The sequence below is a fragment of the Ambystoma mexicanum genome, chromosome 12, assembly GCF_040938575.1.
Source record: "Ambystoma mexicanum isolate Mex_15411 chromosome 12, UKY_AmexF1_1, whole genome shotgun sequence".
Lineage (NCBI taxonomy): Eukaryota > Metazoa > Chordata > Amphibia > Caudata > Ambystomatidae > Ambystoma > Ambystoma mexicanum.
In genome coordinates this window covers 795,584,520-795,610,872 of record NC_090936.1, presented here as the reverse complement: position 1 = coordinate 795,610,872, position 26,353 = coordinate 795,584,520, and the positions used below count along the sequence as shown (strand labels likewise).

The following is a 26,353-nucleotide window of genomic DNA, read 5'->3' as shown; positions in this document are numbered from 1 at the left end:
GAGGCCTGCTGAGAAGAGTTCTCAGTTTGTGGTTTTAGGCCCTTGCTTTAAGTTCTGAAGTAAAGTTATGGTCTTTGGATATTGATGGATTTGAAGCCTCGATCTCTGGATGGGAAGTCGTCGGTCAGCATGCTCCGCAGCAAATGGAATTGAATGTCTCTACCTGTCCCAGCAGTCTCTTTTTATGTGTTTTGAAAATTGGGTGTGTGCCTGGGCCTAGCTAAGCCTGCCCCTCTCTACTTGTCATTGGCCCAATTCTCCCCTCTCGCATGATTGGGGGAAGGAAATGGATTGTCAGCATGATGAGTCTGTTTATGGGTCAGAGTATCCTCCCCTGGTCAGTTTGCCCACAAATCTATATTTGATTCAAATACATCCTTCCCAGATATACAATTTGTTGAAATTACATGTGCACATTATATATTCCTTATGGTCCATGCTTGTCCGCCTCTGATCTTCCTGGGGGCTTGCATTAAAAAATGACAACATTTTGTGCTTTTTAACTGGTTTTGCAATATCGGACATTTACCCAAAATTACACACATGTGCGCAAGGAGTATGGACATTAATTGATGAAGTGTCAGATTTTTAACATGCAGACATTTGGAGTGAGACCCTATTTTCGGCTAGCAACCCCGTAGAATACACCACAGGGTCCTAACACCTCTCAAAATGTTCACAGAAAAATCACAAAAATAATGATATTACTTATATAATTCTGACAAGTCCGCACTATGAGTTATCTTTTTTTTTTTTTTTTTTTTTATTATTGAATATAGTTGTATTACAACAACTTTTTCAATTTTATACATGTTACAAAAATCCATTCTTGCTTAAGTAAAAACATTAAATCAATAAAACAAACGTTTACAATTACAACCATCTTCCACATCAAGTTTTCACAATTTAAAAGTGTTGGTTAACATGGTGTATATCAATCATTCCAGGTTTAGAGATTTTAAAAAATTGATAGTAGCAATCCTTATACCCATACATTCAGTTGCAGCCAGAGCGACCCATCTATTACTTGGGTCTATTTGTGAAAAATACACAAAATATTTAGCAAAGTGCATATTTCTTAAACTCAGAAGTTTAGGGGCTGTGCACTCCAATAGTAAATGTTGCAAGGTTTCAACAATTGTTGTGTTTCGACAAAACCTGCACCAATTAAAGTCTGATGTGATTTGTCTCCTTCTTACTTTGACTTCCCTAGTGGGCCAGATGTTAAACCGCAGCCTCAGGATCTCAGATCTAATAGCAGAAGAAGGCGACAGGCACAGGTACGAGGCAATGTCTTTATAAGATTTAGGACCAAATATTGCAGGATCAAAGTCTCTATAGGTTAAACACTTTACTCGGGTTTCAATCCAGTCCATCATGTGGACTTTCTTCTTTGCTCTCTCTGGATGATCTAATAAAAGGCTCAAAGAAATATCGGCCTTTACCATAATAGAGAGAACATTTGCAGACCACTGTTTCGGGAATTTTTCTGCTGAGTTTAGTATGTAACTGGAGATGGCCGACAAGGCAGAATTGTCCTGTGTTGAAAGCAAACATTTACGCAATAAAGCGCATAGGCGCCAATTATGATGGGCACTTAATGAGGTTAAGCCCAATTCATAACGCATCATTGCCCCAGGAATACATTGCGGTAGATGCAAGATGGCTCGCCAAAATTTGGATTCTAAGCGGTTAAGAAATGCAGTTGGTAAAATTTGCGTTTCCATGCCATAAAGAATAGTTGGGACAACATTTTGATTCCAAAACAGAAGAGCTGCTTTGAGTGTAAATTTGCCATACTTAGATACAATTATTTGGGTCTGACAAATTGCCATGGTTAGCTTTTGTTTAATTTTATTCAACTGTGAGTCTGTAATGGGACAACCATCAAAAATAACACCCAAATAGACATAATTTGGAACTATCTTTATGGGGGTTGTCTCAATTTGCCACTCTAATAGATGCTTGCGTAAACCTTTAGGGATAAACGTAACAATCTGAGTTTTAGCAGTATTTACAAATAATTCATTTTCTTTGAAATAGCTGCAAAGTGCTGACAGAAGATTACGTAGACCACTGGGTGTTTTTGACACAAGAACAAGGTCATCTGCATACCATAATGCACTAATTTTAACACCATTCAGTATTGGAGCGTCAGCCGCTATTTTAGTAAAGATCCAGCGAACATCGTTAATAAAAAAGTTGAACAAGGCTGACGCTAAGCTGCATCCTTGTTTTAACCCTCTGTACGTATAAACAGGCGATGACAGGAGACCTTCAGCATTTAATCTTACAAAGATCTTGGTTTTTGAATGTAATGCAAAAATGATGTCTATAAGAGTGGGGGGACATTCCGCTTTGATTAACTTGTTGATAAGTTTAGGTCTTGAAACCGAATCAAAAGCGGAATGTAAGTCCACAAATGCAAAATATCTAGGCTGTCTCTTACACTGAGCTTGTTGTCGGATAGCATTTAAAGTTAGTAAATTAACACTAGTGCCCAGACCAGCCACAAAACCAGTTTGTGCTGGATCACGTTGACCAGTTGCCGATGCCCAAAGAACAAAATCTCTTAATACTAACTTGGTAAACAGCTTCCCCGGGGCATCCAATAATGCTATCGGACGATAGCTTTTAGCGTCCATGCGATCACCCTTCTTATAAATAGGGATAATCACGGACGAGCGCCAAGAATCTGGTAAACATTTGGTGTGTAAGATGTGCTGAAATGCATTGTTGAGGATTAGAGCCCATTCATTTATGTTTTGTTTAAACATCCAGTTAGTAAGACCGTCAAGGCCTGCTGCTCTTGACGAAGACGCTGTTTTAATAAGGGACTGGATGATATTTTCAGTACATTGCAGCTCCCAACATCTTGCAGTACTGCCATTGTAAATATAGCTACTCATCTTAGGATCATCATATAAAGTGTTAAAATGTTTAATCCACACATCTTCATGAACACCATTAAGTTGGAAATACGCTTGTGGAGCCGTGCCACATTTGTTTAGCAGTTCCCAGATCAAACCAGAGTTTTTATTACGGCATGTTTGTAAAAACCTTTCACTATCTAGTTGGTATAGTGCAGCTTTCCTTGACCGTGCCCAATTTCGATATTTTGTATGAGTTATCTATCTTTTTAAAATTATGCCCTGGTCAAAAAGGGGTGTGGCTTCCCACATCACAGGGTGGAATAACTGGGTTATCCACTTCCCCCAAGCTCAGCTGCTAGCAGAGGCACTGCCCCTCTCAGTTTCCCCTAAGAGGAAACCACTTTACGGCCCACCAATATAACATTTGCCTGAGTCCAGGACAAGCCTTTGTTCAACTCCCTGTAGTCCCCAGCTGCTCCACCCCTAATCTAATCAGAGAGATGACAACTCCTTTTGGCAAGGGGAGTGGCTGAGCAGGTTTCAACTCCTGTCGGGGTAGTTGTCAGGCAGAATCCAGTTTCATTAAGCCAGGTTTCAGCTAAATGTCACTTTTTGTTCCTAGTTTTCTGCATTTAAATCAAACTGACAATTTTTACATATACATTAAATAATTACTTCCTTCAAGTCATTTCAGAATATAGTTTTACATTGTATCCACCTCTTAGCAAGTCTTTCCTTGGTCTGGTTTTGTTTCATTTGTTCAGTTTTCCACAAAAGTCTGGCGGTTTTAAAACGCTGGCTTTCTGATAGTGGTGAGTACTGGTAATGCAACCATTTTTGGGATTAAGAAAATGAATTCCCCACAGTTCTGAGTTGCTTTTTTGGCAATCAGCATTGCCATTCCCAATGGTTTCAGGCTACTGTGTGTGTAGCCCACTGGTGGTTTTAGGCAGTGCCCTCCTGTGCTCACAACATAGGCAAAGATGGGTGGCAGCCTATTTTTCATGTTTTCCCTGTGCACTCTCTGGGGAGTTCTGGCCATCATGATGTTTTCCATGCCAGTACTGGACAGTTTTATGGTAGGGCTTGGATGCATGGGTAAAAACATCCCACAGAATCAAAGATCGTTTTTTGGGCCATGTATGTAATTTCTGGTCTGTAAAACATTTCCTTTACAGCGTTAACAAAGGCTGAGCAGCTATCAAAGATCGGTTTGCTGGTGGTCACAAACAGAGTTACCCAGGTCAGGGTGTTTCTTGTCATGCTAGTTACCATATACCCTACATTGGCTCTGTCAAAGAGTGATTGGTGGGGTTTGAACGTAAACTGGATTACACAATGTTCCAAGAACTCTAAGTTCTTGGGCAAAGTCAGCGCATAGTCATTTTTGCAGTACAAAATGACTTACCCCGGACTTTGCATGGCTAAAATACCCTTTGAACAGTTCCATGAATGAGGGTTTGTCTCGACAGTGCAAAGCCACTTTTCAGCAGTGCAAAATCAGTTTGAACCGGGCAAATATTCCATTAATCGGGCCCTTAATGTGAGCATATTGTCAACTAGAAGACATTTGATGGTGTTCTAGTGACCATTCCAACTTCCACATTTGTGGGCTAAAGTGGTTGCCGTTTTACCACTTGGCTCCAAAATTGCAAAGAGGCTTCCTCTTCATATTAACCATCTCTTGAGCTCACTTCAGAAGATTTAAAAATGTTAATTTGTGCCTACTTGCTGCCCTCCTTTGCCGTCATCTGAATGAAACACTCCTTTATATGACAATGAGGAGGATTCACAAAGAATCACATTTTCGGCATAACTTAAGGCAGGTGTAACGTATCCCCTATGCGAGGTCCTAACTCACAACTTTAGAAAGGCGCCCAGTGGCATTGGATGGTTTATAGACATAATTTCGAATACAAAAATCTTGAAAGTCAAAAAGTCGAAAAAAAAGTCCCCCCGCAACCCCCCTTTTTTATTTTTTTTACCTATTTTTTTATATAAACTAGAGCCAAAAAAAAATAATTCGACATTTTTTTTTCCACATTTTTGATTCGACTTTTTTGTCTTTCGAAATTTTTCATTCGAAATTATGACTGGACACCGCATTGGATGAAATGTATGGTTGTCATAAAAATCCGTGGAAGTCACACCCAATGCACACAAGGTGATCACTTATGGCAGCATTACTGGTTTGACCAGGGTTCACTTCTCACCAGTGTAATCTTACCTCATGTAGAACCTATTAAACACATTCGATTTTACCAAAAACATTTAAACTTCTTAAAGATCTCATTTCAAAGTATTATCCCACCACGCATAATTTCTTATGCCACACATCCCACACATTTAGAGAAATGTTCTTTTACTTGCAACCTTTCTCATTAAATGACATGCGTTTGCAGAGTTCCCCGAGAGAAGTTGACCTCTTTTGTGAATATGCGTACTTTAACATTTAGTCGGATTTTACCGATTTGCAATGCACATACCCCTTGAACATATGCACATGTCACGGATATGCCCTTTGGTACACCCACGTTTACAAGTCCGAAATAGGCGTGTGGTCTGGGTGGGGTTTCACGCATGCTCACACCTTATGCCAAATACACTCCAGCACCACAATCTCAACTTAATTTAGAAATCACATCACTGTTCTTTAGTGAAATTGACGTAATGTCTCTGCTTGTACATTATCTCTGTTCTGTATATTTCATATGTATTGTATTACTGTGATTTGTAACTAAGCTGTGAATTGTCTTATGCTATGCGCCCTGATACCTTAGGGTCTGGTGTGCAATACAAATAATAAAACAAAAACAATGTATGCTAGGGCAAGTTGCTTAATGCGTCCTTGTCACACCTGAAAAGGTTTTCACGAATTGACCCGCTTGCGGGTCTATGCATACTCTCATTACAAATTGCTTAAATTAATAAACTAACAATTGAGTATTCAATCAGGGAAACAGAGGTATTAGAGTAGAGGAATGTTGCGCCAACCTCTATGACCATTGAGTAAAAATGACGAGGAAATGGAAGTGTTTTGTGGGGAGCGGGATGCGAGCAGGCAAAATGCATTCAAAATGGTGGATTTATAAGGGTGGTGGTGATACTGCTCTCCTGAATCACAGAACATGTAACTCTGCATAAATTCTACAGTGGGATTGGCATGTCCTTGCTCTGTGTTAAATGGACAAATGCAACTTTTCCTCGGCACTGGAAGAAAAGACTGCTTCCTTAAAACACTACCTTATATCCAGTGAATGCTATGGACACAGAAATCCATGCGCCTTGTTTTGCTAATATATAGCCAAACTCCAGAATAAAAAAAGCGAATGCGCCAGCGCCACTTTCCTTGTGAGCTTAACACACATATCCATTACATGTTTTATAACACAGATATTACATTTTGCTTAAGTGACAGATTAATATTTACCCTCTAAGTCGTTCTCAAGGAAATCTTACCAGACACGGACTGTGTAATAGAGAATAATTCCATTGGGCTCCAGAGGCGGTTTCCATGACAACTTCACAATGACATCAGACAACTGTTTCACAGAGAGGGACCGGGGAGGAGAGCTGGGAGCTGTGAAGGGGAAAAGCGTTGATATAACATGAAACACCTTATCAGAGATCAGAGGTTTATGCTTCTTAGGCTGTTCCTAATACGAATCTCGATGCATTTAGTCGGTGTAATCTAACAATAAAAAGGGCCAACAACTGTAATAAGACATCATTGTGTTTTTCATCCCCAAAGTAAAGAGAGGCTTTGCATGGTAGGCTAGAAACATCTGTTTCTGGGATTCGATGGAAACAGCCGATTCCATGAGAAAACAAAGCAATGGGCATATCGCAATGATTCACCTCCAAGCTCGCCCAAGTGCGCTTGCATACAAATGATCTTCTCATGAAAAAGAGAATCTGTTTTATAGGTGTGAATGCATGAAAAATATGGTGATTTGACACACTAGCCCAGAGGAGATGGGGAGATGGAAATAATTATAGCAAGCACCAGGAGGCGGGAAAAGGCCCGCTGCGCAGAACATTGAGGCATCTTAAAAAATGTGAGCGTCTCGGAAGAGCCAAGACCTCTCCCAGCAAGCGAGCGCTCCACATGTTGCACGTTATCCCAATGAAGATCATTGCACTAGAACACGTATGTGATGGCTGCACCCAAGTAGTAGCGAGTTACGATATGACCGCAGCTGAACACATGGGACGGATTCTCAAAACTGCGCGAAAAAGAAAAAAGCACAGAAGATGCGCTTTTTTCATCGGCACTCCTTGCAGAAATGTGCAGGTCACCAGATTCTGAAAGCTGAACTGCACCGTTAAGGGGGTGATGCACAGGAGTGCAAAGATACCCTGTCTAGCCCCCTCATGCACATTAGTGTCGGGAGCATGCTCCGGACACCAGTGTATGACTAGCTCCCAGGAACCACATGGTTTCTGGGAGCGCATTTCACAGAGACACGACCTGAAATGTCTGTCATTGTGAAATGCGGTAAAACAAGAAAAAAGCATTTCTATCCTTGTTTGAAGGATAGAAATGAATGTGGAACAGCAGCAGTTGTCACTGCTGCTCTCCCAGTCAAGGAAAGTATATGAACGGTTCAGAAATGAACATCTGATGCCTTGTGCCTTCCCTGCACTTTTTCCAAAGAGGTGCGGGAGAAGGTCTTCGATGTTTGCCCATTTCAAAGCGCATCCCATTTGTGGATTCGTGATGGACCTTGAAATGCACAGTGAGTGAAAAGAGGCACCTAAAATCAGATGTCCTTTGTTGATTGGGGTATGCTAGTGCATCTCCTCACTTATGGGCGTAATTTTTGGGGGGGGGCGGGGGTGTTAGCCCCCCCAACTTTCATGGCACACCATTTTGTCCCCATTCATTTGGCTGGGGCACCTTTTAAACAGATGTCATGTCCCCCCCAACTTTTTCAGAAAAGTTACTCCACTGTCCTCACTTGCCCTAAAAAAAAGTTTGGAGAGTCTGCAACATGGTCACTGTATATATAGGCCTACGAACCAGAACTTCAGGAGGTATTATTTTATTTATGACCTTTGGAGGTTGGGGGACAGGACTTTTTTGTGGAAGCAGAACAGTAGTTCTCATTCTAGACTGGAGTATTTTTATGTGAAATCTTTTTTTTAAAACTTTAAAACACGGGTATTGTTGTCCTAAGCAACACAGTAGAAGAGTCCTTCATTGTGGCATGAGCCATCAATGCAACTAGCTTGAACACATCAAGGAAGTATTGTGAGTGGCATGAAGGGACCGGGACATGTTTGTCTTTTGCTCCCGTTAATTGTTGGCAGGGTTAGTCTGATTTTAAGGCATGTCTGGTGGGCAGAGAATTCTGCTAATGGGCCTACAGCCTGATTCTACCACTACATTTAATTTCAAGACATGTCTCACAAAGATTTCAAAACCGAACCACATCTTTGAGTATTTTCTGAAAAAGTCTGTTGTTAAAAAGTCTTGCTAAAGTTCTCTGGACACATTAGCCTATTATTTTTGATCTTCACATGAGCCAAGCCGAATTGAGCGAGAGCTCACGTCCCCCTTGCATGAAAGCTGAGAACATAATCATGGCTATTAGTAGAGCCGTGAAAGAGCCGGTGCCAGGCCCCGAACACTCTGTACCTCCAAGTGAGGCACTGGCAATGTTGCGCATTTGCATACTTTAGGCCAGATATCTATATTGCCGATCAATTGTGTTTCTTTCAAAAGGAGATCACATTTTCAACAATATATTTTGGGATTAAGGGTGATTGGCTGTCCCACGAATTTTGCTCGAGTAAGCAGTACACTTACTGTGCCAAATCACTGTCGCTGACGCCGGAGAGGGTGCCAGTAATCACAGCAAATGTATCTGGCAGCTGTGAGTACTGTCTAACCTCACATTATTCCTAGCTGCAATCTATTCAAAAACCTTACATGTAGCATGCCACTGAAATCCTCCTTTTACATGTGTCAGTTCCAGTTTCCAGGTCTTTAAATCACAGTGGAAGACCGTGTCGCCCGTTCCTGCCCATGCACAGGGAGGACAGATCAGGGCTAACGTGCTCGCCTTGGAAGCAAGACGACGCCGAGTGCCACAGGTTCGATCCCCGGGTCTGCGCTTAGAAACCTCTGGTTATTAAGTGTGATAATAATAACCTATAATATCATATCGATTGAGCACAAATATACATTTGTTCATACTTTTGGGACTAAGGACCAGACAACTGTTTAGACCATGGCTCCTAAAGGACACTCAAATGGCAGCGGTACTCGATCTAAATCCCTCTAACATAACATAACCTGTCACGTTTATGCTTGGCTGAGATGCTGGAACTGCACATGATGGGCACCAACAGCCCGATTCATCATCTCAGATTCAGATCGTGCGGATGGGTGGTGGTGCGCACACCAATGTCCCCCGGCCATGCATAAAGGTACCGTCTGGTACCAACTGACTAGATATCATTGTCAAGTTCGGAGTTGTGAATGGTGGGCAGCAATTGGTATTCCAAGCGAGTGTAATTAGTAGGCATATCCTGTACTACAAAGAAGCCATGCGTCTTAGTTGTAACAAAAACCCGGGAGAGGTTCTCACTATGTACCTTATGAATAAGAGTAAGCCTCAGACGTGATGCAAAGACACTACAACTTGCTCTCATGAAAGTGGGTTACGACCATCAGGCAGGAAACCAGAAAACATATTGTATTTTGCACAACAGAAGGCAAGATGCACACGCGTCAGTGCTGACCTAACCTCTTTTTGAGCTAATATGAAGTATTTTCCATATATTGTATTTATTAGTTGATTTGGCACTCCAGACGGAAGTGCGGCACAGTGGACAACACAGAGCAGAAATTTAAAGTGGGAGCAATTCTCCATAGAGGGTCCCCTGGCACGATGACGGTATGCTGAAGTGGGGGGAGATCTAGGTAGACTGTTGAGTGTGCATGCAGCAAAGGTGAATATTTTATTGAGGTGGTGAAAGAGAAGAGTGGGAGGCCCGTGAGTAGGTTGAAGCACTAGTTAAGTCTACTAAGGACAAAGCTCTACTAAGGACAAGGGGGAGATAAGCGTTTTGGCAGAATGGTGGATTGCGTTCCAGCGGATATTTCTTACACCTCGTATTTAGAAGGTTGCTCATGGCTAGCGTGATAGGGGTAATACCAAAGTACTGCAGTTTGTGGTTGCTGCTAAAGAGGACCTGGCTGATGAGGTGAGGAGGAAAGGAAGAATGGAGAAGGGGCTGGCAGAATTTGGTTAGCCCTGGAGGCCGATCTTGATGACTTGAGCAGTGTAGTGCACTGTTTTCTAGTGGCAGATAGCCAAGAGACCGGTTGGTGATGCATTAAGAAATCTCAGAGGTCAAGGAGGGTAAGAGGAAGACGTGGATATCATCAGCAGCTAGGGGGTATGAGAGACTGGAGTTCATTTGAATTTTCCAGAGAGGTGGTTTACAGAGTAAAGAGGAGTGGGCCCAGCAATGATTCTACTGGGATGACCACTGGGTGTTGAGTGAAGGAGGTCCAGGAGATGGAGAAGAAGAGTTGGGAGAGACACATGGCTTTCCATTTGAGCATGTGTCTTTGTAGATGAGTAAGGAAAGCATTTGGATGAGGCAGTGATGATCCAGTGTCAAAAGTGGCCGGGAGATCACATAGAATGAGGACAGTTAAGAGTGGAGAGCTCAGGTGAGAACATTAGAGACAGCTGTTTCCTTTCAGTGTAGGCTATCAAACCTAGATTGGAGGGGGTTCAACAGGACTTTGGTTTCCAGGTAGCTGACTAATTGTTTGAATACCACATACCCGAGGATTTCCGAATGGGGAAGCGGAGTGATGACATGGTAGGAAGATTTATTGTTGTCAGCAGTAGTTGTTTAAAGATGGGTATGGCTGTAACTTTACTAGATGGAGAGAAGCTACATAGAGAGGTGAGATGGGAGCAGGTGAGTGGAGCAAGGTCTTTGCCTATCTGGAATACACAATTGTTGATAAGATCACATGACATCTTGGTTACACATAGAATTGGTTTCAGTTTGGCTGGGGTGGTAGGACAGTAGCATTATAGGGTACAGTGGTGGGGGTTGAAGGTGGAGAGAGAGATGGGAGGGTGGACAAGGTGTCTTTTTGTGATTTTAAAGATGATGGAGGAACAAAGTCTTCCACAGAGAGGCAGGTGGTTATTTAGAGAGATCTGGGGTGAGGGGCAAGAATGGCCTTAATGGTCATGGACAGTTTACAAGGTTAAGAGCATAGAGAGGATGCCAGATTTAAACAACAGGAAGATTTGTCAGAGTCTATGGAAGTGGTAGGGGAAAGGAAAGAGTCTTTATAGGCAGTGAGTAGGGCAGTGGAGAGAGTTTTTGTGCCAGCAATGCAGGTGATGATGCATGGAAGCACACAGCAGGAGGATGATGGCTGGGGAGATCCATGATTGGGGATGGGGTTAGATGGAGTGAATGAGTGAGCATGGCAGTGCATAAAGCACAGAGTAGGTGTTTACGGACGTGCTGAGCTCTTCCAAGTCAAGTTTCAATCAATGAATCATTGGGGAAGAGATTGTTTGGAGGAAGTTTGACTTATGATATGATATGATCGTTTATTTATATAGCGCCTATACACAATGTGTTTCAAAGCACTTCAAGGCAAGGGAGGGAACAAGAGAAAATACAACCACATTCTTACAGGCCATGAACAGTAAGGATGTGAAATTAACTATCGTATTCGGCCTGACGACATTTCAGATGGTGCAAGAGCGGGAGTGAGAAGGAAATGGAAACAGACAGGCGACTACCGTACTAGGCCTGACGACATTTCTGGTAGAGCCGGAGAAAAACAAAAGGTGAGGGAGAGGGGTGCAGAAAGGGAGGGGAGGAACAAAGCAAGCGACTATCATACTAGGCCTGACGGCATTTCAGATAGTGCTGGAGGGGTGGTGGGGAGGAAATAAAACAGTAATGGGAGGGTGGAGGAAACAGACGAGGTTGCTATCATATTAGGTCCAGGGACAATTCTGATAGATTAAGTGCATAGAAGAAAGTAAGGGGAGGAGATAGGAAAAGGGAGAAGGGAAAGGAGGAGAGAAAAGAGAGTAAGCAGTCAAAAAGAGTGGAGAAGCAAGAGTGGAGAGGGAATACAATTGCAGAAGTCAGTAGTAACACATAATGTTGCAAGCAAGGATACAAGATGAAGATGGGAACAGCATGATTCAGGGCCACCATGAGTACAAGATGCAAAGGAAATCCAGCATGAGAGTTGAGAAAGAGTGACACACCGTGAATGTGTCTCTAGTAAAATGCAGTGGAGCGTAGTTTCAAAACAAGGAGACAATCATCACCAATCACAGCTCTGAGCCGGTCTTTAAAACAGCCTGGTAAAAGTAAAATGTCCTTCAATATGGGCTATTATTCAGAACGATAAGCACTTTTCCTTTCTCCCCAAGACAAAGAGTAGCCATGTGCACAGGCAGTCCTTGCAGAACTATGCCAATATTACTGGCATAGACAGTTTCTTGGAAACATCTGGGAGCACCTGTTTTCAGGTACGAGAAAATGCCTCAACAGTCTCTGAAATCGGAAGAATGCCAAAGTGCCTTTAAACTACATTCTGTGTGGTGAGACTGGAATTTGACCAAAAATCACAGACAAATAAGGAGGCAGCACAAAACTTTCAAATCCAAGCAACAGAAGCCATCTGGAACAGTGCCAACTGAAACTTTGCAACCACACCTGGGTCTGAAAGCTTTTTTAATGGGTACTGCAGGGAATTGAATGATAAGGTTGTCCTAGATACTGGACCATCGAGTAATGCTTACATTTTCTTTTACTGATGGATGAGGGAGGGGGAAGAGGAAGGGGATTTGGGACAGACATGCTAATGAGGGAGTGATCTGAGGGTACTTGCTCAACAGGGATGGTTGGGGAGTGACGTGAAGAGGATATGAAGATGAGGTCATGCAAGAGACTGTTGTGGGTAGGATGGTTGGGTGGATTAATCACCGAGGGATCAGGCAGTAATTTTAAGCTGTAGTTGATGGCTATTGGTCCTGTTGGTGAAGTTCAGGTTACCTATGTTGATGGCAGGAACATCAGTTGGGAGAGATTTGAGCAGTGGGTCGAGTTCCGAGAAGAAGATGTTGAGGTGCTAAGTTGGAGGTAGATAAAACTAATAGTGAGGGGTAAAAGTGAGAAGCTGGACAGAGATGTGTCCAAACAAAGGAGCAGTGAGGCCAGAGGAGGCAAGTGAGGCTAAAGAAGGGTCTTTTCTAAACATCTGAACTGTGCCACCACCTTTCTTGACTTTTTTGGCAAGTTAAGGAGATTGGGAGAAGGTATCAAAGTCAGTGTTGAGGGCAGCAAACGTTGCAGTATCTTGGAAGGAGCCCACGTTTCAGTGACTGCCATCACAGAGAGTTTGTTTTCATGGTAGTGAAAGTGGTCAGTGAATACTGATGTATTATTTTAAATAAAGTGGGCAGTTCAGAAGCCCAATGTGAGTTTGGTAGGATGGTTGGGGTGTATCGCCAGGGGAAGGATTCCTTTGGGGGAGGTCGTGGGGTAGAAGAGGTTGGAATGGGTAGAGTATGAATGAGAAGAGCAGCCAGGGCATTGCTTGAGAGAGTTCTGGAGTGTATGGGTGGGAAGATCTGGCAGGGGACAGAGTAAGGGTGGAGGTATGGTCTGTGGGAGTATGCAAAGGTCCCCAGTGGAGGAACGGGAGGGAACAGTTAAGAGGATGATCAGGATATTTAGGATCATGGTAGAAGGATGGGAAGGTAGGAGATAGGTGGAACAGAGGTGCAGGAAAGTGATGCTGGCTGTAAGATTACTTGGTTTCTGGTTGATACCATACTGTACATTGCTAAAATTCTAGAAAGAACTATCCTCCTTAAATTAGATGTACTGTACATTGTAAACTTGATCATATTGTGGTCGCACCAGATGTCTGGCAGGGGAGGGCAGTAGTGATAAGTCATTTTTTGCAAAGGATTGCATATAGTGCTTGTCCATCAAGGTGATTCACTCTGTTTATCATTTCTTTAGATGAAAGGTTGCCAGGTAAGCGCTGAGGGAATTGGTTGATGTTTTGTTTCCGTTCTGAAACTGGATTTTAAAATCTACTAGCATTGTAATGTTCTCATGTTCCACTACTAGGTTGGCTCCTGCTTCAGTGAGTTTCTCTGCAAATGTGTGTTTGTATGTGAGTGATATGTATATGAGTAGGAAGAATATGTTGGTATGGTGGCTGGTTATGGAATTGCTGAGGTTGGATTTGCCATCTTGGATGTCAGTTGATAGTAGTGATAAGACAATTAGGTGATCTTTGGGGGCCATGGCAATGCCCCCCTCTCTTTTTTATTCTCAGTTTGTTTCTAAGAGTTTAAAGTTGTCTAGGACCTTTATGATAGAAAGGGGGGAGACAGAACCTTTATATGACCTTTATATAGGTCTTGTGATGAAAATACATGAAGTGCAAACAGGGAGAAGGGACTTGGGTAACTAGGCCCTTTCTACCAAGATGGTTTGTGGGGAAAGTTGTTTGGACAAACTGTAACGGGAGGTTCGACTCGTGTATGTAAGGACTGTGACCGGGAAGACTGTGGCTAGCTATATTAAAGACGAGCAGTAAGTAATCGGGCTACAATTCATCACAGCTCCACCATGATGACCAGTGTTCTACTGTGCCCAGATTTCCAAGAATACAATATTTTCTGTCACCTTTCCCTATTTGTACATTCGCTTATCTTAGTCTCCATGGTTTCCCTGTGATCTGGAACATACGTGATATCGCTTTACAGGTCAGTATTTCCTCCATAAAACTGTTTTGCACTGAGTATAGAATGCTACAATATCTAACTCGATATTGACAGCATTTTTCTGTTTTCCGAGGTAGTCAGTGATTTATTCTTTTATCCAATGTGTGCTCACTGTTCTGTAGCAAACATGTCAATAAAGATCTCAAAAGTGAAAAAAAAGGCTTGCCTGCGTGGGCCTCACCAATGTGTGATAGTCCTTCCGACATGTGAACTACAAAACATGTATGTTTGTATCTAAGATGAAACAAAAGCAAACGCCACGTGCCAATAGCGAGCAAAACAGGAAGAGAGAGAAAAAGAGAAAGTGACAGGAATTAATAAATGCAGAACACAAACAAGAGACAAGGAGAGCCAGATTGCATTGAATTTACCATCTTCTTCTGTCAATATGTTCATGGATGCACGGCGCACGCCTTCGCCCTTGACTGTGCTGGCGGATACCTCCACGGTGTATGCCGTGTACTTCTTTAAGCCTGCACAAGAGAGACAAATCTGGCTGTTAGATGGACATTTTCAGAACGACTCTTGAGCCTGTCAGCCTTTCTCAGTGGCACTGCAGTGTTTGAACATGAATGTATTTACAATACACCTGTCTGTAGAATACTTTAGCAATGTAGCCTTCGACTAAAATAGCTAAACTGGACATTAACAATTTGGTACACCAATTAGCACAGGGGACTACCCAACATGGCAGACATGGGACGGGAACTATGGAAAAAGTCCTGTATTCTTTTAATGGGTGAAAATCGGGTTCTCCGAATGTGTGGTCAAAGAAGGTAGCAAGACCCACCTCCTCCATGGGCTTCATGCCCCACTCCAACAATACCACTGCCATTTAAACTATTTGCAGCTGGTGAATTTGTTAAGTGGAAGGGTGACAAGTTTTTCCTGAACTGAACAGAGGTAGATTACCAGAACTAATCCAGTAAGCTTTTGGATGGTGCTTCCCTTTAGAAGCATTTAAAAATCAGAATGTGGAATTCACAGTCCATTCTGCAGGGCAGCACATGACACACTCCAATAGATGCAAGGTCAGCAACAGTACACAGGAGCGTGTTGCGTCATGTGTTGAGGCTGGGTGTCCTCAGAGAAAAACCTTGAGGCCTCTCCCAAAAATATATTCCAGAATTGCCCCACTTTCAAGCAGGCTCTGCTCAAACCAGATCATGAGGTCCGTCCCCCTTTCATGCTTTTTGTGTCCAAATAAAGTAATAAGGCTGGTCTCAAAGACACCCCCAGATGAGTCTTTGTGATAAACCCAACTGGTTGTAGACATCATTTTACAAAAGCATTGTGCACACAACATTTGCACATCAAACAATCATCTGCAACACTTAAGCATAGGTGACATTTTTGATGGGAAAGGGCTATCCCTACATTGTTTGCCATGTCTGCTGCAAGGGTTTCAACTACACCGAAACATTGGCAGGTGAAGAGGAGGCACACGCTTCAAATGGTCAGGAGTGGCTACCTTTATGGACTGTGGGACAAGCAGCCTTACTTGTATGGGTACCACTTCCGTTCTCACCAAGAAACGTTTTTGAGAACTAGAGTCAAATTAGCAGAAAATTGTGCAATGCAAAGCACACGGATGAAAACCTAACAAGATTTAAAGACAAAATGCAGATTTTTAAGGTGACCTGCCAGCATGGTAATCTGTGGTTGTGCTGTGGTGCATGGTTGGCTTTGTCAGTTGCTAGTTCATGGTGAATGTCCGTCTGCATTATAACATGATCCCATGTAAGTCTGAGCAGCACTGTTGCCTTTAAGGTGTCAGTGGGCAGTCAGAAGGGAGGTCATGGGCAGGTGAATAGAAACTGTGGGCCTTGATTCGTTGCCATGGCATAGTGTCACCCGCTGAAGCATTACTTAGCCTTACATGATATAATATTGCATAATATAGCATAAAAAACTGGAGAAATAATGTTTTGCATGGATATAAACAAATACATGTGGCTGTGACATTACATTTCCTAAGGGAAAAAAGTTGTCCCCAGGCATTAGGTGGTTTGCTCAGCAAGAAATAGTAAGAACCACCCCAAACTCATTCTGCCTCCTACTCTCACCAACAACAAATCGACACTCAACGCCAGCACCAAAACAGCAGAGGTCACACAATGGAGCATACACCACCTGAAGAAACATCTCTGCACTAAATTACTCTATATACCACACTAACACCCTACAGATAAACCAACACAAGTCTCCACACTCCTTGAACAACACTTTGACAGACACCTCAGACAACCACACAAACAATTTACATTAGCAACCTACAGACAACTCACAAAATATCTAAAACTTACACATGTGAGAAACCATGTGTCTCACCCACTAGTCCCCAGGGATCTGTCATCGATGTGGTCAGGACACGGCCATTACTTTTGGATCCAGTTCCTGGGCGTGGACCAGTGCGGGAGGGTCACCTGGTGAGCAGGCTTCAGGGAGTGGGAGTGGGACACCGGATGGTGAGACGCAGTATCCCTTTCACTGTAACACCTTTACCCCAACCTACCAGGTAGGATATTTAGAAACTCTACCACACCCCTTTTACAACACAAACACTTTCTCACAGACACCCACTATGAGAGAAAACAGACTAACACCGGAGCAGTATATCTGATGTGCTCCAATACAATGATCAGGCAAGGTGAGGCAATTACTGAGGGATTTGGAGGCTTCAACGTGGGCTTGTAATTGCACGGTGGCTATCTTATCCCTAGCATTAGCAATTTTTTGGAAGAAAGCTGTCTGAGTTTTATCACATTCCTCTTGCGATGGATCACATGGTGGTGTGATTCCTCTTGGTTTTTCTATTGATTTTAGGATGTTAAACAATTTGCTAGTGGTATTTGCTGCAGTTGAGATGTGTTCATTATAAGATTTTTTTTACTCTTGATAATCTTATGTTTGTATCTTTTCTCGCCGTCCCTCCAAAATTCTTTGTTGGGTGTGGATGGATTTTTATGCCACTCATTTTCCCTTTTCCTTTTTCCTTTTTTAATTCCACAAGTTCTGCAGAAAACCATGCTTGTTGTCTGGTATTAGATCTGACTGTTTTAGTTTGCAGAGGAGCCTTTAGGACTACCATCTTCTTGATGTGGTGTAGCATGTTTGTCATGAGGGTATCGCAAGAGTCTTCACCCTCGTAATCGTAATCATTTTTGATTTCATTCATGCATTGCTCTAGTATGTCCCTGTCAATGTTTTTAAAGTTTTGGCAGGTCATTTTTTTGGGGTCATTTGGGACCTTAGGATTAGGGGGTGGAGGGGTCATTAGGAAGGTAACACTATAGTGATCCGACCATATGCTTAGTACAGTCTAAAAAGAATGTGTTGCAAGGTTATGCGTTACCACACAGTCCAGTTGATGACCATTCGTCATTGTTGGCTCCTGATTCATTACCTTCTAATCGATGATGTTCATTAGTTTTTCTAACCTAATGCAAATATAGCTAGGTCATCACACAGAATAACTATTGCACACAGTATTTTACCCTACCTACCGCAGTTCGATACTGAGTTTCAGTGCCCTAACCCAGTGAAGACAACAGATTCCAGGTTACACTGCCACCCCATCTATTGCAGATCATGAAGCCTCAAGAACCTATGACAATGGCAGAAGGTGTGTTAAACAAGACTCAAAACATATAACAGGGCATATTAAAGAGTTGCATTCATTACCCTGTGGGGCAGTACTCTGGACAGCCTAAGCAACTTTGGTGATTAGTAGCAGCAGTGGAAGTATATAATGAATCACTAAAATCTAACGGGTAGGGACATTGCTGGTTAAAGGTAATGCCCTGGGTCTGAGTCACAGACCTGAGCGAAGCGAGAGCCATGAATTATAAGTTACTCACTGGACTATGGACTAGGCGTATGTTAGTCACTACAGTGATTAAATTATAATTACTCCTAGGTCCCCTCCCCTTTCCTCCATACTGCATAGGTGATTACCATTGATTGAGGACCCAGGCAGGTGAGATGTTAAAGCCTTAAGAGAACAGGTTTCTCAGGACCGCTTGCCCAAAGGCTGCGTCCGATCGTGCACTGCCATCTAGACAATAGTGCTTACAGAATACTGAGGGAGCAGCCCAGGTAGCTGCCCTGCTGATCGTTTGCCATGGCACATATCTTTGGAAGGCGACTGCTGTTGCTGTGTTCCTGACAACATGAGCGTGAAGATTTTGCTGACCCTTGTAGGCCTCCTGAATGGCCGCGACCATCCACAAGGTTTTTGACCAACCAAAGGTGATGAATAATGCATCTGACTTGCGGACGCCCTTTGTCCTGTCGAGGTAGAACTTCAGGGCTCTCCTTACATCTAGATAGTGTAATACCTTTTCTGCCTCTTCCTTCGGGTTAGGAATGGAAGCTGGTACTACTATCTCCTCGTTGAGAGGAAACAAAGACACCACCTTCGGGAGAAACACAGGATGGGTACGGAGCACCACCTTGTCTCGATAAAATGTGGTATAGGGTTCTGAGGCCATGGGGGCCTGAACTTTGCTAACCCTACCTGCTGAAGTGAGGCCTACCAGGAGCGCTGTTTTTTTCGTGACCAATCTGATGTCGAAGGACGCCATGGGCTCGAATGGTTTATGCGCCATGGCACCCAGAACCATGTTGAGGTCCCAGACTGGGTGTGGTAGTTTGAGAAGGGGGGTACAACCTTGTTAGCCCCATCAGATGACTCATGGCCACATGGTTGGAGGTGGAGAATGATCCATTGTCGGAATTTCTGTATGCACCTGTTGCAGCTAGGTAGGTACGGCATATGTCAACCTGAACCCATGACTTTTACCAAATGCGCTGAGAACGATAGCACCTGATCAAGTGTGCACGTCAACTGGTTTACTCCCCTTTCCTTGGCCTAGAAGCAAAACCTCGTCCATTTGCTCCTGTATTGTTCCCTGGTGGAATAGCTCCTTGCCTTCTGGTTGTCCTGAAGTTGCTGCAGGGTTACATGCTCAGGAACCAGGCTGCGAGGGCTAATTTCGCCAAGGAGGGGTGAACCACTGCCCACCCCTTGCTTTGAGGAGTGGCGTTCCCTCCATTGGGAGAGTCACCAGGCCCTGCGCCATGAGCCATATGAGGTGCGAAAACTATGGATGGCCACTGACGAGTTATCAGTATTAGACGCACGTGTGAAACTTATCTGACTTTGCAGATGACCCTGTAAATTAATGGGGTTGGTGGAAATGCGTGGGCCCACATCCCATTCCATTGAAGATGTAAGGCATCTACCAGTGAGCCTGTGCCCTGTCCCAGCCATAAGGCGTACTGATGGCATCGCCGGTTCTGCTCTTTGGTTGGTCCCATCTCCTGAAGATCTCCTGAAGGACTTGTTCATCCAGATGTCACTCGTAGTTGTTGACTCCCAATCTGCTGAGTCTGTCCACCTCCAGGTTAGATTATCCCAGAAGGCGGATTGCAGAAAGACATATGTTGTGGGCTATAGCCCATTCCCATATCTCAAGGGTGAGCCTGCACAGGGGAGGCAATCTGGTGCCCCCTTGGCTGTGGATGTACTACATGCAATAAGAGTTGTCCGTCTGAACAAAGACTGATTTGCTCATGATTACCAGTAAGAAGACCCCGAGAGCCAGTGTATGGCCTTTAGTTAGAGGAAGTTGATGTGACTCTTCTGGTCCTCCCATGTCCATATGCCATGTAGACTATGTTCGCCCAGCATGGCTCCCCACCCGTTCAGGGAGGAGTCCGTTGTGATAGTAAAATTGAGCAGGGGCTGCCTGAACGGTCTGCCTGCCATAAGATTGGTGTATTACCTCTGCCAATCAAATCCTGGTGGTGTTCCACCGGGATGGAGGCTGATGCTGCTTGGGAACACGTCTCCTGGTTCCATGAGGCTCAGAGTTGTAACTATACACTCCTCATTTTGGGGTTTGTATGTGAAACGACCAGCAGTCATGCCGTCATAATTCCCAACAGTTGTTGGTACCACCAGGCCGAAGTTATCGCGCTGCTGAGAAAGTGTCCAGTAGCCAACTTCATAGCTGCCACCTTTTCCGTGGTGGGGAAAATCCTCTGCTCCCTGGTATCCCAAAACAGACCCAAGAAGACCAAGGCTTGGGTAGGCTGGAGCTGCAACATTTTGTGGTTGTTGGAGAACCTCAGTTCGTAAAGGATATCCATAATTCTGGAGGCCGTATTCTGAACTTACCCCAGGGAATCTTATCAGACCAACCAGTCATTGAGGTATGGGTATACATGGTGGCCCTCTGACCTGAGCAATGCTGCAACTGCATTCATTAGCCTTGTGAATACCCATGGGGCTGAACTGAGCCTGAATGGGAGGACCTTGTACTGAAAATGGGAGCCCATCATTAGGAGCCGAAGGCAGGAGCGGTGGGGTTGCCATAATGGGACTTGTAAGTGTGCATCCTTCAAATCCAGAGAGCATGTCCAGTCTCCTCCACACAGAGACTCTGCTATCAGAGCTGGCGTTCCCATCTTGAACCTTTGGAGTGGTAGGTACAGGTTTAAGATAGATCAAGAACCACTCGCAGGCCTGCCTGGTTCTTCTTCTGTATCCTGAAAATCCACAACTAGAACCCCAAGCCTCTTTGAGAGAGGGGGACTTCCTCCACTGCCACACTTAGTAAAAGCGAGCAGATGTCCACAATGAGAGCTGGTGTCCCGATCTGACGGTGGGGAGGAGAGAAAGGAGGGTTTGGAAGGAGAGGTAGACAGAAACTATGAGAAATGAGAAACCACTGATAGGATCCATGGATCCGCAAAGAGAGTCCGGCAGGACTGAATGTGCAGAGCAAGCCTGGCCCCCACTGGAGAACTGTGGACCTTGATGAGGCTGTCATTGCTTCTTTCCCTCTGAGGCAGGTGTCTGAGTGGGGGACTGGAAGAAGCCTGTGTGTGAAGTTCTTTGTTACTAGCACCTGTGGTGGCTGGGAGTGAGGGGTGTATTATGTCAAAAGACCTTTTTCTAATAACCAGATCCAATAAACATCGATTTAGAAAGACCACTCTGTGACTGCACAGAGCTGTCTTTCTAAATCAAGCTGTCAGCCCCTGTAACACACCCGAGTGCGTGTAGGGGCTGACATGCACGACAAGACCAAGAGGACAAGCCGTGGGATTGACAGGTAAGTGCCTTGTGTGTGTGTGTGTGTGTGTGTAGTGTGTGTGTGTGTGTTCATGAGTGCGGGTGTGTGTATGCAGTGGGGTAGCTCGGGGAGGCAAGGAGAAAAGGGGATGAAACCCCCAAATAAAATAAAAAATGCTTTGGTCATGTCCCTTTTCTGCTTTCTGAGGGCCGCACAAAATCGACCAAAATAAATCGGTGTCATTAGGTCCTGCTCCACTATCTTGGATTCAGCCAAACCAACCCTGAATGACACTTGCCTATGAACTGGCAGGTCCAGGAGGAACTCCACATTCTTCCTCCATAGTCTCTGATTTGCAGTGACCAGCATAGCGTCTGCGTTGGCTTGCCGCAGGTGGAGGCCAACATTGGAGTAGACCTTCTTACCATAGGCCCCAAGCACCTTCTCTTCCTTGCCCAATAAGGTGGATGTAGAACAGGAGGTTGTAGATGTTTGGGGTTTGGCATACATAAAAGCTGCTGCTATCACAGATTAATGAGGCTGAGGGTGAACTGATAAGAGGAGAGTATCCCCTTCCGCCTGCCTATACTTCACATCCAGCCTTTTGGTGGTAGGCTGCGCTAAGTGTGGCTTGGACCAGCCATTCTTTGCCAGGGCTTCCATGTCCCTTTGGAGCAGTATTCCCAATCTCATGGCTGATCTGATGGTTAGGACCTCCACCAGGACCCCTGCCCCTGGCTGTTCCTTCTGCGGCTAAGCGATGCCAAGGTACTCTGCCAATCCCACCAGCCTACTGTGGAAGGCCCTCGCTGAAGATGAGGTGTCCGGATCTTGCTCTTCGTCCATGTCCACGGGCGGCAGCACCAGTGCCAAAGTGGCCTGGGGGGCCATGGGTGGCTGGGACAGAGCACAATGCTAGGCTGCACGGGGGATGGTGTCTGAGTAGGCAGAGACTCTGCCGCCACTACGGGTGGGAACGGCTGCAGCTGCACTGGAGCTGAAGGCTGTGTGGGCATGGGTGGAAGCATCTCTTTAATAATTCCTTCAGGATGCTACCCATTTGAGAAGACTTAATCAACATGATGAATTTGTCAAATAATCGATCCTCGCATGCTGGGGTTTTGCGCTCCTGCGCAGGCACTGGCGGAGTGGAGGGCTGTGCTCTTCCCGCACCTTGTCTGCCCTGCAAGTAATTTGTCTCAGTGTAGCGGCCCAGCCCTGAGGGCAACGGGTGTGGTGTGCACCAGGTTACCTGTGAGGTGGACCATGGGAGACCATTCCACCCCGGGAGTGAAGTCGAGTCTCTCATGTTTGTTGGAGTGGCTCGTGTCCACACGTGCCGCTATTTTGTCAGGTTGCGCCACCATCTTGTCCTGGCCCGACACACACGTGAGTTGCATGTCTCTCACTGGATCTGACCTCTACCTGTTTCCTTGTCCATGAAGGTGCGTGGCTCCTGTGCGCCTCAGGTGTGAGCCTGGTATGCTGATAACCCTCGGACAGGAGCTGGTAGTGCTACTGTATGTAGGCGCCCACTCGGACATAGGCCCAGTACTAGGGTATGGTATAAGAGCTGACTGGCCCCTCAGCGGTGGGACTGGGAGGATCTGTGAACCTCTCAGCTGTCAGGCCGGTAGCTTGTTGAGCCTTGTGCCTTGGTTGGTGACAGGACCTGAGTGGCCCCTCCCGCTTGGCTGCTTCCTGTGGGAAGGAATCACCATTGCGGGGTGCCTTGGAGAACAGATCACTTACCTTGGCCTTCGTCTTCCTACGCACATACTCCTTGATATGATCTGGTGGAGACCTGCAGAACAGTTCCCTCCACCTCGCAAGCCAGTTCTTAAGTGACCATGGAGTAAGGGCGTTGCACGCCAAATAGCCATCCCAACCCGTGGTCCTCACAGAGGCAGCGGAGGCACAGCGCGCGTGGGATTGACGTCGGAAAGGATCCGTTGCAGGAAGGGCACCTACTAAAGCCTGCCGTGACCGACATATGCCTGGGAGCGTCGAGGCACAGGAGGCTGGTGGAAATTAAAGTTCCTAAGAATTAGAGAAGTTAAATGAAATTGTGGGACTGAGATTACAGGGGAAGAACTAAGAAAGTGTGGAATTATGAGGGACAAAAGGGCCCCAACCATAGCATAGGTGAAGCAGATCCGATCCCGTTGATGTGGAAAAGAGGACAGAGGTGTGGCGCCAAAGGGTGGGGTCAAGGGAGCGCACGCTCCCAGGACCACACCCCAGCGAGCAACTACATTTAAATGGGTAAAGACATTATGTATGCAATATGGAGGAAAGGGGATGGGACGTAGGAGTACATTAGCTCCGGGGAATAACCAGACATAGAAACACATACATATTTTTATATGTGGAGAAGAAGTGTGATTGGTGTTTCGCAACTTAAAAAAATAAATCTAAAACAAGATGGCCATCAAGGGAATTACGCGTAGGCAGGGAAAGTGACCGGAACACTGTGTGTTCCAGGAGATGGCGAGGGACAAGAAGGTGCCAGGTGAGTGGGAGGGGGGTAAGGGGAGGAAATTGGAGGTGGGGAAAAGGGGGCGCAGGGGAGCACTTACCTTGAGCCCAGTAGGGAAGATGGGGGTCTTTCTCATCTGAAGAGGCTTAGAACGCAGGCTTTACCATGACTTAAAGCCCACATTGCAAGCTTCCTGAATGGCTGAGGCCACCTGACCCTCTCCACATGACTGCTAATGTTCGTTCTGCTGCTTTCAGTCCTCTATACTAGAACCTCTTGTGCCCTGACTGACTGGTGAGACTATATATGTGCCTGTTCAATCAAATGTTATGAGACTGACAGCCATTACAACAATACCACAATTCTAGATTATGGACTCAGGAACCTTATAGTGATTACTTACAATAACAACAAAACACAAATCACATAGTAAAGCAACCTGACGGTATGTAAATCGTTATAGAAAAATGTTAGGCCAAAAGACTATCATTGTGCCTTTATTTCCTCACCCTGAATGGAAATCTGTAAGTCCCAGAAATCAAAATAATTACATCTAAACTTCTCATGTTTTATACCACTGTACTTTTAGCACTTTAAGGCACACACTAAAATAAATTCTGCAGTAAGGTCAACTGGGTATAAAGGTCGCTTGTCACAAACTTCCAGCTTTCTGTTATGCATGATGTTAAGAAAGTTGATGATCCAAATAAACCAACCTCTTTTTTGCATATCAAGCAAATAGACATCATGGGTATAAACGTATATTGGAAACTTTACTGTGTTACTCACTTTAATGGTCTTGGCAGCAGACACACATTTGGTAGATAACTGGTATGGTGTGGTGCAGGGTCGTTCTTTTAGAAATGTCCCTTCACTGTGATAATAGACCAAACATTCATGACAAAAAAAAAGGTGGGACATCATTTCACCAAAATGCCAGGGGTAGCGGAAGGGCCATCACACGACCCTTCACCTCTGATGACACCGCATGAAGTGATGTCATTTGACACCACCCTGGAGTGACATCACAGGAAGCTATGGAACATGACCTTTCACCCCTTGACAAAACAGGAAGTGGCATCACATAAATTTGTTTCCAAGTACCCTAGAAAATATGGCTACGATATCACTGTAAAGTGATATACATTTATACAAGAGTGGATCACCATATGGACCATTAATATCAGCGCGTATACGCCCATATTACCAAATCACAGTGAATTGAAGCAGGCGTCCAAGACCAAACCATAATGATGTGTTATTATGTAGAACTTACGCTTAAGCGCTTGATATAGAACAAATATACATACAATATCACCCAACCTGTGTTGGTACTCATTCAACCTCAGCAGGATGAAAGGCTGAGTTGAACTTGCTGGGAGTCGAACCTGCAGATCACACACACATTGCAGCAGCGAGCGCTCAACACACTGAGCTATCTTACAGCTACAGCTATCACAAAACCAGCCACTCCACAAACAAAGAGCCACATGCTGCTAGCCAAAGCCCAGGAGCATCAGTTTAATACAAAAATAAAAAATAGGGCTAGCAAGCGAGACTACGGGGTAGCAAGGTAGACCACGGGGTAGCAAAGTAGACCTCAAGGGTCGCAAGTGCAAACCCTGGTGCCCCTAAATGACGTCTCTGACTGTTAACAAAATAAATGTTTTAGAAAAGTAACTGCCAGGCTGTTGTTAGGGTGCCTTCACTCATGATATGTATTTTGTCCTGCTCACCACAGCTCTGAAAGTGAGCAGGTTACTTTAACAAAGGTACTAATTGGGAGGGGGTGGTGATGGCCATTAAATTAAATTAAACTGCTGTCCATTAGAATGGCATTACTAGATACAAAGACAAGTGTGAAAAGCTTGCTGCCCATAATGCCACAGAATGAGCAGCCTGGACACCTTCTCCCAGGCATGGGTCCCTCTTGATGAAGCTGCAGTCCTAGATCACTCTGAAATACTGCAGTTTTCTGCACTGTGGAGACCTGTGTAGGGAGAAGCTCCAAGCCTGCCCTAGTGGTTGCTATGCTATTGACTTATCAGCACTCCCAAGTCACTGTCCTAAGGAAATCCTTGGGGAAGACTGTGATGCTTT

The 26,353-nt window shown here is 44.7% G+C and overlaps 1 protein-coding gene across 12 annotated transcripts in view; it reads right to left on the bottom strand.

Moving 5' to 3' along the window:
* The window catches only part of PTPRQ (protein tyrosine phosphatase receptor type Q), a 2,012,995-nt gene that overhangs the window by 827,283 nt on the left and 1,159,359 nt on the right, over positions 1-26,353 (bottom strand). For all 12 annotated transcript variants that reach the window (XM_069629300.1, XM_069629298.1, XM_069629293.1 and 9 more), the window contains 2 exons: positions 15,061-15,162; positions 6,333-6,453 (listed from right to left, as the gene is read on the bottom strand). In XM_069629300.1, the coding sequence (XP_069485401.1) occupies positions 6,333-6,453; positions 15,061-15,162 (223 nt within the window). The remainder of the gene's footprint in view (positions 1-6,332; positions 6,454-15,060; positions 15,163-26,353) is intronic.